General features: G+C 39.4%; 1 protein-coding gene across 1 annotated transcript; it reads right to left on the reverse strand.

Annotated features, from left to right (window-relative positions):
- Positions 1-924: 924 nt before the first annotated feature.
- LOC133014733 (sodium- and chloride-dependent transporter XTRP3A-like) lies at positions 925-11,262 on the reverse strand. The gene is made up of 11 exons (XM_061081996.1): positions 11,139-11,262; positions 8,742-8,882; positions 8,001-8,092; positions 7,678-7,905; positions 7,019-7,129; positions 6,391-6,632; positions 5,988-6,150; positions 4,829-5,030; positions 4,289-4,448; positions 3,959-4,124; positions 925-2,370 (listed from the first exon to the last, which is right to left on the reverse strand). Exons 1-11 carry the CDS (start codon positions 11,260-11,262, stop codon positions 2,203-2,205), a joined length of 1,797 nt encoding a protein of 598 aa, XP_060937979.1. The 3' UTR covers positions 925-2,202.
- Positions 11,263-13,864: the final 2,602 nt, after the last annotated feature.

Raw genomic sequence — 13,864 nt, forward strand, 5'->3', positions numbered from 1 at the left:
AAGAGAGTGTGTAAAGTGTGTCGTACACCCACCCTGTTATGGTTTAAGCCTGCACCTCCTCTGTTAAGTGATGTTTTTTCCAGGTTGACAAAGATGGCCTCTTTCAAAACACCTCTCTTCTCTGGCCATAATACCCACGTAGCCATCCTCAAAAGAATGTCCCTCGTCCATGAGTGGGTGAACTGCTGAGTTCTGGCCTGAGGAACTGACTCTCCTGTGCTGTGCCCTCTGTTTGTGTAGTGGTGGTTTGGAAACAACAGGAGCCATTAATAACACAGTCAAATGGAACACCAACACAGACCCTAATATCAAAAAGGCCAATCGAAGACTCTATTTCTTAAGAGAATAACCTCCTCCTTCTCACCTTCTCCACAATCTGGTTTGACGGCCTCTACGTCGATGTCTCCAGGATGAAACACATCGTCACGATTTACGTTTTAGAATTGATTTTAAGATTATTTTATTACTTATAAGGCACTTCATGGTCTGACTCCTCATTGTGTCGTTGATCAGTTATCCCCATACAACCCTGCTTGCACCTTGAGATCCTCCGACGGTAACAATTTAACAGTTCCAGACTCTCAGATAAAGTGAGGGTTAAACTGTAGCTTAACATCATCTTCTTGCTCTCAACTGGATATGTAGGTGTATGTTCTGATGATGGTACACAAAGGCTATTGGTTGAAACCCCCCCCCCCCTTATGAAACCACCTTTAGCATGTGACCAAAGTTCCACACTTCAATCCTGTGATAACAACTAAACCTTGATGCACACACAGACAGGTCGACTTATAAATTAGCCCCCATCCAATAATAATCCCTATGATATAGATGGATAATGACATAAAATACTATTGATTACTGGTTATGTTCATGTTGACAATTGAATGATAGGGTTTTGACTCGTAAATAATAATGGCAGGATAAAAGCAAAAGTCACATATTTATTGAGTATTCAAGAGATAGTTTGAAGACTTATCTACAATATGTACACAGTGTACATGTTTGAGGGTGTACAAAGCAAATATTTCAGTATTTTGTTTATATCTGGCACAGAAGTTCCTCTGCTGGTTAATACAAGTGCTCAGCTTTACTCTTTTGGAGAGGATATGAAAGCAGATATCAGTCCTTTATAGATAGATTACAGATATAAAACTACTTATCCAAAATATTTAACATAGTAAAACAGGTCATTTGTACAGAGTTCTTACAAGGAGAAAACGTAAATGTGCTTACTATATAGACAGCCAATACAAGCAAGGTCCTGCTAATCATTAAGTCCAGCATACATTCTAAAGACAAGTGAAAACATTCAGTCAGTGTGGTGTGAACTGAGCTTCTCCTTCTCTCATCTTCTCTTCAAAACCCCTCTGAAATAATCTCGCTGGACTAAAATCCCATTGTGGGGTTTTATATTTTAACAAAAACGTGTTTGGCTTGATCCCACTGATAAGAGACATTAATATTTGAGGTTAGCTGTTAAACATGATTTAAAACATCAAATAACTACCGTACACAAATCCTAGATATCACAAAGGAACAAGATACTTATCTACATACAATCATCCGTCATATTAACACCATTTAGGAAACTAGTGTCATATGATACAGCAACATTTGCCATAAAAGTTGAATAATCAAACAAACTCTATCTACACTAATAAACATATTCCACTATAACGCTGTGGACTAGCTGAGTTTGAGGGAGGAATTCTTCCTTCTCTGTGGAATGTGATGAGCTGGAATCTCTTCCAGTGTTGAAAACTGACCGGAACAGTCTGACTTTAATACTGGAAGAAGTTATACAATCAAATATTGTCACTTGACAGAAGAATTCATGTGAATGTGACTCATACTGCACTTTGAGCGGCTGTTAAGTGCTATATAAATACAGCTCATTTACCAGATACCCAGTTTTCTTTATCTTAAGGAGCAGATTTATTTGATGCCTTCAACTGGGTTTATTGCCCATGCCTCCAGTTGATCTGTTTCCATTTCCAAGGGGTATTTGTACCGTCCATACTTAAAGAAGTCCTCTGACAGGGAGAGAGGAGATCAAAAATGCTCTCAGCAATGCAAACTGTGGTGAAAGTCGAGAAATAAAGGAAAGAAAACACAAATGAGCACTGATTGTGTGCCACTGTCCGTTCATGTGTGAGCAGATCGATGGTGTTCTGCTGCTGTGTTGAGATGGTGTGGCCCCTAATCACACACTGTGCTTACAGTCCGCTCCCTCGGATGGTGTCCATGTTTCCTCTTCCTGCAGTAGACGTAGAGAGCTGTGAGGGGAACACAGCTCACTGACGACAGCAGCAGCAGTCCGATGAAGACTTGACCAAAGACCGGATACTCTGTTACCTCAGACTTACCCTGATGAAACCACAGGAACAGTTAACAGCCTTCACATGTAAATCTGTCATCAGTCTATAGCTGGCACTAAGATGCATCTGTGTTAAACCCTGTTATCACAAATGCAGATGCAGGGCAATTTTCATGGCTTTTGAATATTGGATTCTTTTGCTATCTCAATATATCAGACTGACATCATGAATCACAAACTGGCCAGTGATGGATGCTGATCCATCCAATCCCTTCCTATTTGGCAATTTGTTTTCACAGTAGAGGAATGTTTTAATTGTTGCTGCAATGCTTTACATTGAGCTGAATTACAAAGCTTTTACTTTGAAAAGTTGTGAACTTGGCTCCTTTGATTGTGTTGATTTCTTATCATCAGAGCACTGATATAGCTGACACGTATGTCAGTTTTATTTTATGAAAAACATTGACGATAACATTTTCAATGTGGATAAATCAGGTAATAAACGCAACGTTTATGATCTTAATTGTGCACCTTAGACTGTTTATAAAAAGCTTTGCGTACAATGTCCAACACACAAACAGAAAGAAATGACAGTGTATTGTAGTAACTGTTTACGGAGGACTCATTAATGACACAGAATGATAGTAGCTCCGGAACAACACTACAGGTCAAACGGGCAGTTTTAGAACGAGTACTGTCCCTGTCAGAAATAACATGAGATGATCCCTGGACGGTGTTACAACCCTGAGGTAACAACGTAGGTCAGCTGTCGTTTTGTTAAAAACCTCTTTATAACCAACCTAGAGCTTAGATATCCTAATCCACTATATTGAAGCTTCCTAAAGTATTAGAAAGCAGTCCAGGCCAGCAATATCATTATTACCGATGGTGAGTGCACACAACCTTATATAACCTGGAGGGGATCTTGTGTTGTGTAACAGCAAGTCTGACCTAATGCTCTTTGCACTTTTCAACATTTTATGTCTCTGGAAATTCCCATAACAGAGCTTTTTGTCTGAGTATTAAGAAAAGTTTCGTTTGAGCACAGCCTCTCTAAGTCCCTTTCAGCTGACTCCAAACAAGCAGGTCTCAGTTGTCAGTAAACAGCAGCACCTTTACTGTTGGTTCTCATGTAGCCTACAATGATTTTGATCATTTAATTGACTTGACATTGGTCGATTGGTTGTTGTCACATGATAAAAGTTTAAAAAACAACAGTAGAATGACAGCAAACATTTGACGAAAACAAATAATCATCTCATTGCCACTAAATAGATTTGGCGTGTTCCTGGACATTTTTCTTCATCCAACTTCTGGGCTGTGTCGTCTTTCTTTACATTCACACATGTTCCTGTTAAGGATATGATGTGGAACAATTCATATTTCTGTGTGATACTAGTAATGTTCAGGTTTTTTGGACCATCACTTGCCATTTCTGTTCCGAACTCCAGCTAATTTCAGTATACCCAACCAGATGCAGTTGAAACAAACAGCAGTTCTCTGGTCTCATTGTCACTTACTATTATTTTGGACTTAATACATTTTCGTTCTAACTTCACCTTGTCTCTGTGTATTATTACAGGCTAATCTTTCCATTGAAGTAACCTGGATATATGTACAAAAGAAGCCTTAGCTTACCAGCTCTTTGTTCCACGCTTGGTAAGTAGGTGTCCCTCCCTGGATATAGCTGACGATGTAGAAGATGAATATTGTAATAAGGAGAAGGGGACTGACGAATTTCCACATGATTCTCCAGTACAAGTTTGGGCGATGACCAAGCATATCCTCTACGTCTTTTTCAAACCTAAAATGAGAAGAGGCTGTATTCAAATCTGGCAAAATTTATAAGAGCATTGGTGATTACTTTATACACAAGCAGATAGCACAAGCCACTATCTGAGCTAAAACTTAAGCTGAACTGAAGGCAACAAATATGGATATTACTGTACTACACACAAATGCACAAACCTTTTACTTCCATAGATGTAACTGATGGTGATGACCTCAAAGAGGACAACGAACAGCAGCGAGAAAGTGGCTCCGTAATCATTGAACATGGTAAACCAATAACTCCCTGATGTGGTAGTGAAGCCCAGGCCGAGCAGGAAACAGAATAAACACACTAAACCTGCGAGCAGAACACAACAATTCAGTCACTGTTAACTATTGAATTACAATTAGTAAGCTTAAACATTCACATAGCAACACATGGATTACTATAATGCAGTAAGGACTTAACTACATCTTCTAATTGGTCACAATAATACATACATTTGTCTGTTATACTTATGGGAAAGTCTCATACCTCTATAAATAAATTAAAACAGACACCTGCTCTCTATGCCCTGAAGAAAGAAACCAGATTTCACTCTGACTTGGGTGTGACGGCAAAAACAGCATTTCCTAAAATGCCCGAGCCAGACTGGTTACTTTAAGGGTAGTGCAGAGTCTCAGCATGTTTTTTCTCTCTTGTTAATGCGCCACATACAATATCAACCTGGATCTTACCGTTAAACACCTCGTTGCTCAAGCAGGACGTGGCCTTGAAATCTCGTAGCGGGGTGATGATGGCAGTGATGTTGCCCAGCATGCTGCCCATTCCCAACAGCAGGAGCATGAAGAAATACAGCACAGACCACAGCTGAGGCAAAGGCATGTTTTTAATAGCTTCGCTGTACACGATGAAGGCCAGACCTGGCCCCTCTACTGCCTGAAACAGACGAAAGAGACAATTGATGACTGGAATGGAAGCTGACCCATTTGACCATGGCCTCTTGAACACCCCTGAGAGAACAGACGTGAATTTGCTGCATTCATATGACTATTGCTTCTCCAAAGAACATTAATCAGAATGTATTAGTTCAAATTGTTCCGTAACTTTTTGCCTTGTGTGAATAGAAAACGAGGACAGATCAGTCCGCACCTCTTGCTTTATGCTCCTCGGTCTGCTGATGGTTTGATGTCTATAACTTTATATGGGCTTATACAAGATAACAGCTCAAAGATGTGTGATAAGCAAGTGCGTGCAGAGGGAAAATTGTTTCCTACAGTATGTGTCAGGCTACTGTTTCCATTGATGATGTTTTGTAGACGTGTTCACACACTAGGTAAAATCAGCAGCACTTTATCTAAAGCTTGATTGGAAGGTTTCCAAATGGATCTGCTGGCATCACAAAAATGGCCAAATATTGTTGTCTGCCCCCGTTTAACTGACCAGTAGCAGTCAGGTCAAACATTAGTCACAAATTAATTTGATTTATTTTTTTACATATCTAATATCCCATCATCTTTAAGACCTGCTTCCAATCACTTTTACCTGCCTCTGTTTCTTTTCTGTTGTACAACATTGTATATACTACTTCACTGTTTTCGTCATTCCCTTACTAGATTGTCTGTTCATCCTCTTTGAGTTAGAAAATGTTTTGCCTCTTTGTTGTGAGATTTGATATTTGTCTACACCCTATTTCCCTCTGTTACTGTTTGCTTGAATTGGACTGATTATTTGTGTTAAACTACATAGATGTTCATTGAAGACTTTTGTGTTTTTGGTGATTCCAAAGACGATATTTCCCATTCTTTAAAAAGTTAAACAATAAAATAAAAATAAAAATATTTATAAAGTGCTTTAGATATTTATATAAGAAGAGTGTAATTAAGAGGAACATACACCGTCTAGTTCCTTCTCCAGGTCACACGTTTCCAGTTTGCCGGAGATCTCAGCAAACTCCTGCGGGTATGTTGCATTCAGCTTCTCAATCCACTCAAAGACAGTGTCCATGGAGATGGTGTCCTCTGCTAGATCGAAGGTATTCAGCATCAGCAAGCGTGTCCTAGAAAAGCAAAGAAACAGACTCTTACATGAACAGTACTCTGACTAAATGTAATGCATGAATTGTGCTTAACTCCTACCAAAGCCACTCTTTGCAGCTGCCCTGGAGGGCCGTCTATTACCCATACCTATCCAGATTATAAACACACCCATACACACAACCATATATATAAAATATATACAAGGCTATAGATGCCATTGAGGTTGTCTCTATATATATATATATAAAACACACACACACCTCTCCAGACAGCTCTCATAGTTGAATGTGGCCTTAAACCCATAGATGGCAAAGGTGACAATGCTGGCAAAGACGGACGTTCCACTGTTGATGAGGGAAACCATGATGGCCTGGCGCTCAAAGTTGTTGTTGTATTCGTTGTAGCTGGCGAAAGCTATGAGTGACCCAAAACCCAAACCCAGAGAAAAAAAGATCTGAGTGGCCGCATTGATCCACGTGGTAGGGTTGGCAAGTTGTTCCATCTAAAAGCAGATGCACATCATGTATGGACACAGGCACACACACAGATATATTCAAGCACATTGTAGCATACATACATTTGCCAATTCATAACACATTTATTTGATAGTTCTGCAGAGGGTTCTAATGTGAATCTAATGTGACACCTTCAAGCTGATTATTCATGAGATGTGTGGGTCCATACTCCGTTATGTTCGAGATAGAAACTACACTCAGTGGTTTATATGACCTATAACACCATATTTATAAATATCATTTATTGGCCCTTCCTATAATGGGGTGATAAACTCCTTAACATCATGTCAACAGTATGCACAGACACCTCATGCAACCTAAGAATAAGCATGGTCTTGTTTTTGTTGCTGTCAAATCTGCAACGAAAACTTACCTTGGGTGTGAACATGTATTTGACACCATTTACGGCACCGTGCAGAGTGAAGCCCCAGATCAGGTAGATAAGAAGGACCACATATGGAAATGTGGCTGTGAAGTACACCACCTGAGGATGGAGCCAAATGTTAACATTCAAATTCAGGAGTGAACGGGTGTAGCACCGTGGTGGCATGTTTTGACTTATGTTAAAGTTTTGATAATTGTCATAATATAAGGTTGCATCAATCGACATTTGAAATCGAGGTCTTCATAGTGGCTTTGTGGTAAAATTCTTCAAACTGGTAACATGAACATGCCTTATTCTCCATTGTCTTAATCAATCAAAAATAGCGTTGCTATCATAAAATGTCATAAGAACTATTAGCAACAACAACAAACAAGTTTGTATTCAATAATAATGTAGAAATACAAATGTAGAAGAAGTACTATTCTGAAGGAATATTGATAATCATTTATGACTTTGTTGCCAGTGTTTCTCATCATATTCACAGTCCTTGATTTTTCAAGTGTTACTACTTTAATGTCATCAGTCATGACTGGCAAACTAAAGTCGACATTGTACAATGAGGCATATCTGTGTGTGTGTGTGTGTGTGTGTATATATGTGCGTGTGTGTGTGTGTGTGTGTGTGTGTGCACCTCTGAGTTCTCTTACCTTTCCAGTTGACTTTATTCCTCGGATTATAAACAGGTAAGAAATCGTCCAAGCAAGCAGAAGTAACAATGCCTGGCTTGTTCGAATGCCTCCATTCACTTCAATAGAAGAAGAAATATCCAGTGTTTCCCTGTAGAAGAAGTACTGGGTGGGTGTGGCCTTCTCACACTCCTCTACGTATCCTGTTCCATTGGCATTGATGGGACAGTCTGCCCAGGGCAGGACTGACTGGGTTAGATATGAACACAGAAGAGTTTTACAAACCAATGTCGACCCCCACATGTTGTAAACATTGAAAAGTTGTTAGTTAAATAGCAGCTCACTTGGAATGAATTAAAGAGGTACCAGAAACTCCAGGCATTGATGATGTTGTAATAGAGACACAGATACGTGGAGGTCACAACACTAGCGAGACCTAAAAAGAAAACAAATTATTATACTGTTGTTATATGACATTTTTTGTGCCATTTTACACATTCTATGTCCACCTCTCAACCCGTAATGCTTCGAAGTCAGTTTGCTCTTGTAGGTTGAAGCGCTATGACAGAGGCTACATCCTTTTCAGATAGAAAATGCATCATTTTCGCTACTTTCACGCCTCCCGTCCACAGGACTCCAGAGCATGTAAAACCTAGAAGTTTGAAAATGCTGCTAATCCCATTTTAGTTGGAAAACTCTGGGGCTGTTGACTTTGGTCAAATGGAGACGTCTGGGAAGGATGAAGCAGTCCCTCACATTTGCTTCCTTACCCTGGGGGTCAATCTAAGGGCAACTATCCATATTGAGCTAAAAACACTAGCCTACCCTTTACCACAGGTGTGATCCATCCAATAGGATTAGAAATAGTCATGTGTAATGCAGCTTTAACTGACTTTAACTAGAATTAGAATTTCTGGATTTACATGTGTTATATTGTTCAACGTGAAAATTAGTCCATTATTAAAGGAATGAGGGCTCAACAGGCTGCAGCAGTGGCAGCAGGTCGATGAGAGGAAGATCTCTGTTCATTTTTCACTCAGTTCCGGAATCTTTACCCTCCAACTGCCACTTCAATCAGTACTTACCGATTCCTCCCAAATAAGGGTTGATTGCAGTCCACGCCCCGATGCTTCCCAGACGCATCTTCTGACCGATGGCGAGCTCTAAGCAGAATAAGGGCACGCCCTCCAGAACCAGCATGATAAGATATGGAATCAGGAACCCCCCTGGAGATGGACAGATATGCCGCTTCAGTCGAAATAAGGTAATTACACAGCCTATCTACACATTTTTATCATAATCACATGATTCAAATGTTGTGAAGCAACATCATAAAGTGTTTCAATTGAATTAAGATATTGCATTAATGATTGTAAATGTATAGTTAAACAGTAAATTCATGACATCTGGGAATTGGAAGAGAAAGATGGAGGAGAAAGTAAAAACGGTTTAGGCTGTGCATCAGTTCACTGTTCACCATGTTCACAGAGCTCTATTATATTCAAGATACTGCATCTGAAGTTAGTTATGTTTTACCAGTTGAAGCCAAACTAGCTAGCAGACGACCATGTTACATGTTACTTGTACACGTTACCTGTTATATTCTTTATGTTTCATGTTTTACATGTTACTTATTACTGGTTAAATTTTAGGGGTCAAGCTAGTTCACACAACTAATTATCAGCCCGATTGCAAGTCGTTGACGAATTTTGCAAGAAGCCGACGAAAGCCCTCGATCAATTGCTGTGTGCAGTCTTAGAAGATCGAGTTAGTGAGGCTGACCAACCCTTCATAGACACGTTACAGACATGTCCCAGACATGTTGCTGACATGCTGCAGACCCCCATCAGGTGGATCAGCAATCATTCAGATCACTTGTCTAAAATGTACTACAATCTCCAGGGGAGAGCTGAAACTCCCTGACTCATGAAACCTCTAATCAACCTGCAGACAAGACAGGAGCGCCCATACAACCAGGGTCAAAAGTGCACTGGTGCTCTGGTAGAATCCCCAGTTAGTGTTGTGGTGCCTGAAGCCAAACTATAATTGTATTATTACATGCTGCATATTGTATAATATTGCAGTGAACAAATTGCCTGATCCCAAACCAGCACATAAGTGAATATGTTGCACATATATATTTTATCCATATCATTGATGGAGACTTTACCTTGACCTCCTCCAAGTGCAGTCATTCCATTTTAAAGCTATTTTCACAACAAACTATTGTTACTTTACTTCAGTGAGAGTGCGACCAACATTTGACACAGCATCAACAGCACTGCTTTAGTCAGTCTCTTAATTCCACTTCTGATGCTGTTAAAAATGATAGTCTCCCCTGGCAGGGTCTCTGAAAGCAGGATTTCAATCATCAGCTCATTTTTCTCTTTTACTCTTGAAGCCGTTTGGATGAATGAACACTTCTGTCACATGGGGCAGGAAGTATGACCTTATATGGTATTGTTTGGGTGCTGATTATGCTAATTTGCTATCCTCCTGCAATTTGTTCCACTATGTACAGGTGGCATTTTCTCAGATTATTTACACCCTTATCTGAAGTTTGAGCCGCTGGCTGAATCTGACGTGGCATGTGTGCAAACTCAACATAGCAACAAATGATACAAAAGATTAAGGAAATATTAAACTATTCTTGCATAAGGCTCAGTGTTTTCTTTATAGGAAACATAACAAGTCCAGCACTGAATTTCACAAAGATAATTCAGATGTCTTTCAAAAGTCCACACAAGTGAAATCCAAAACCAAATCAGACTAAAGAGAGAATGTCAAGAAGTCCTTTAGAGGAGCAAATCATGACTTTAACACCCTTTCACACCTGTTTTGTAAAAGTTAAACACTGTTATTATTAGTGTAAAAAAATATATATAATATATAATACAATTATAATGAATGTTTTAAAGGTACACTATTGTTTTCCACCAAGATCCTTTTAATTTGTCTCTTAGCCTCTATCCATTTTTGTGTTTTCCTACTATGTGTTATTTTAAATGTGTCTGTGAATATGGCTTTTACACTGTATACATCTGTGCTGAGGCTTCCCTATTTTGAACTCCAGTTAGTTATTGACAGTTTAGACTCTGAGTCAACTGAGTGTTTAACAATAGCTCATTCAGCGTGATAAGGATTCGTTTGGATATTAACCACCAGATACAGCCCACCTGCATGACTCAGATTATTGGCAAGACGTCAGTAAAGCAGTGGTTAAGATCTTATTTATTTAGGCTATTTATTTTTCAAATGTTCTTTTCCCAGCTATGTTTATGTGTCTACAGGAGATTGTTTACACTGACACGAAGAGTCAGACAACACTTAAAAGAAGAATATTCAGGGCCAGATGTGTCACATCAGGATCGAGCATATTGGAGGAGAACACAGCCCCTCTGGTTTCAATGGAAATCATCAGATACACTTTGTTTATACAGCATGGAGCCTGAGTGGTGTCCACTGTGGAATCGGTCACTCACCTCCACCGTGCATTTGGCACAGGTATGGAAACCGCCACACGTTTCCCAGTCCCACTGCGTAAGACACACAGGCCAGCAGGAACTCCAGGGGGTTGTCCCAGCTGGGTCTTGCGTCTTTCTCCATGGTTAAGTCCTGTGGTCTTGTCCAGGTCTGAGCTCAGCAGGGTCAGTGTGGATGAATACAGGCAGCGGATCAATGCGCAGTGCGTGGAGGTGTGTGCCGCCGCGCGCACTCGGTCTGCCATTATATAAGCGCACCGCGGCCGCAGCGTGGCCCCCGACTGTCAGGAGGAGGTTCCTCGGTAATAAGATTAGTTTGGCGTTACTGAATAACTTCACATCAGGCCCGGCGCCAGGATGAGGAGGCTGTTAATTGCGTTTTAAAAATGAAATAAAATCTTTGATCTTACATGCGACAGGCATCTTAAGAAATAACATCAACATATAGAGCCAGCCAGTGTTTCGAAATCTGAGAAAACAAACACTGTTATTGAGGCAGAGGAGGCATTTGGCCCACATGCCATTTTCCACACTTTGCCAGATCTGGGCCACAACATGTCGACCAAAGGAGCCAAAGGAAATATGTTCTGTGTTATTTGGGCCATATTCACCATTAGTGGGCCACGCTTAGGTTCACATCCAGATCAAATCTTGCCTAGAGCACCTCCAAAAGAGGCCCACATTTGTTTTGGGATATTTGGGCCACTCAATTTATAGAAATGGCAATAATTCAAATTAACATGTAAAATGAATCATCATAAAGAACCCTTGGCCCAAATAACACTCCTCTGTGTTTTGGGATTGCTGTAGAAATTCATTGTTTATGTTTGTCAGCTTGACCCTTCTCACTCTATTAAAGCATAAACATGATACATGCTGACGTATAACTGACCAGGCTGTAGCTTCTTATTAACTCATTACTCACAGCTTTGATTATCTCCCTCATAGAGATGGGATGTCCTTTGTTTTGGACTCAGATTCTTAAATACTATCACCATAATTCAGTCTGTACCCTTGGCAAAGGCTTTTTTTTTTTTACTTCAGGAAGCCCCTAAATACACATTTCCCTCATTAAGATAACTTGAATGACTGTCCTAGAATACCCAAAGCATTCTTTCCCAGAATATCCATCAGATTTGATAAAGTGGGACATCTAAAACATGTTTTAAACAACTCAGTGCATATTTTGTTGCTTGAATACATCACAAACACAATTTGATAACAATTTGTAACATTGTTTTATTAAAGACATATTTATATCCTTAACAGTAATCTTGTCAGAATCCTTAGTTATTGTCATGTAATTCAATGCCAAGAGGCAGTCTTCTGATTGCCACTTTCTGTGACATCGCCACCATGAAGTCATGTAATTTCAGTCACATGATATCCATGCTAAATTACATTCCAAGTCCTGTTGACTAGATTTTGTATGATCAGGAAATAAACAGACTGAAGCTCAGGTGTCCCACAATACCCAATGCCCCACTAGAGTCTAAAGTAAATATTTTGTTTTGATTTTCCAATCTGATTCAGTACAGAATTACAGTCATTCAAATAGATAGTGTGGACATGTGACAATTTGCCCAATTAGCGGAATGCTCTCATTGTGTGTAACAGTACATATTGTTGTGCAATAGGAGTAGACTTGACGTTGGCTAATTATTAATAATCATGAAATAGGATTATTAAAATAATAAAAATTATCTATCAAAAATAATTAAATTATTAATTGAAGATGATCAGTAATCAAATAACAATAAAACCACTAATGAGAAAATAGGAATTATCAATTAGAAAGTACAAGCTGTCAATTAACAATGATAAGGTTATCAACCAAGAATAATGAAAATAATTAGTCTAAAACAATAAAATTATCAATTTAAGAATAATACTATCTATATTAATAATTGAGAAAGGGGGGCACCACCCTGGTTACCAGGGACCAACGATGTCAAGCTATAATTATCAGTCTCATAATGATAAATGTCAAATTAATAATGTCAATATTTTAATATTAACGATTACTTAATAAACAGTGAAGGCTTCTAAGTTCGAGCACAGGCGATCATAATCCAGCTGCAATCACATACATATGCACAAATAATCACAGACTACAGATACTTTAATTACAAAAGTATTTATTAAAAAGGGGAAATAAAGTTATAATGTTATTCAATGATTTATCATTTTAACAAGCTCCAATATTTCAAAGGTAAACACAGCAGCAGCACTTATCACAATTCAGAAAATACATGGACAACCTGCGGTCTACCTATGTATGTCTGTCTCTATGTGTGTGTGTGTCTGTGTCAAAGTGTCTCTCTGTGTGTGTGTGTCTATGTGTGTGTGTGTGTGAAATAAAGTTAGTGTTATTTAATGATTCATCATCTTAACAAACTCCCATATTTCAAAGATAACAACAGCAGCTTATCACAATTTAGAACACGCATGTAACCTCTGGTCCATCTATGTGTCTCTGTGTGTGTGTATCTGTCTGTGTCTATCAATGTGTGTGTGTGTGTGTGTGTGTGTGTGTGTGCGAGAGAGAGAAAAAGAAGGGGGGTGGCGATGACGCGTAGTGACATCACATCTAAGATGGAGGCCGATCATGATTCGTGGAATCAAGGCCTAAAAACTCTCAAAATGGCGGATTGACTACAAAACAAGATGGCGGAGCCGTTATGAATTTAGAGCCAGGATGGGAGGAGAGAGAGAGCGGAGGCGTG

The sequence above is a fragment of the Limanda limanda genome, chromosome 11, assembly GCF_963576545.1.
Source record: "Limanda limanda chromosome 11, fLimLim1.1, whole genome shotgun sequence".
NCBI classification, from domain to species: Eukaryota; Metazoa; Chordata; class Actinopteri; order Pleuronectiformes; family Pleuronectidae; genus Limanda; species Limanda limanda.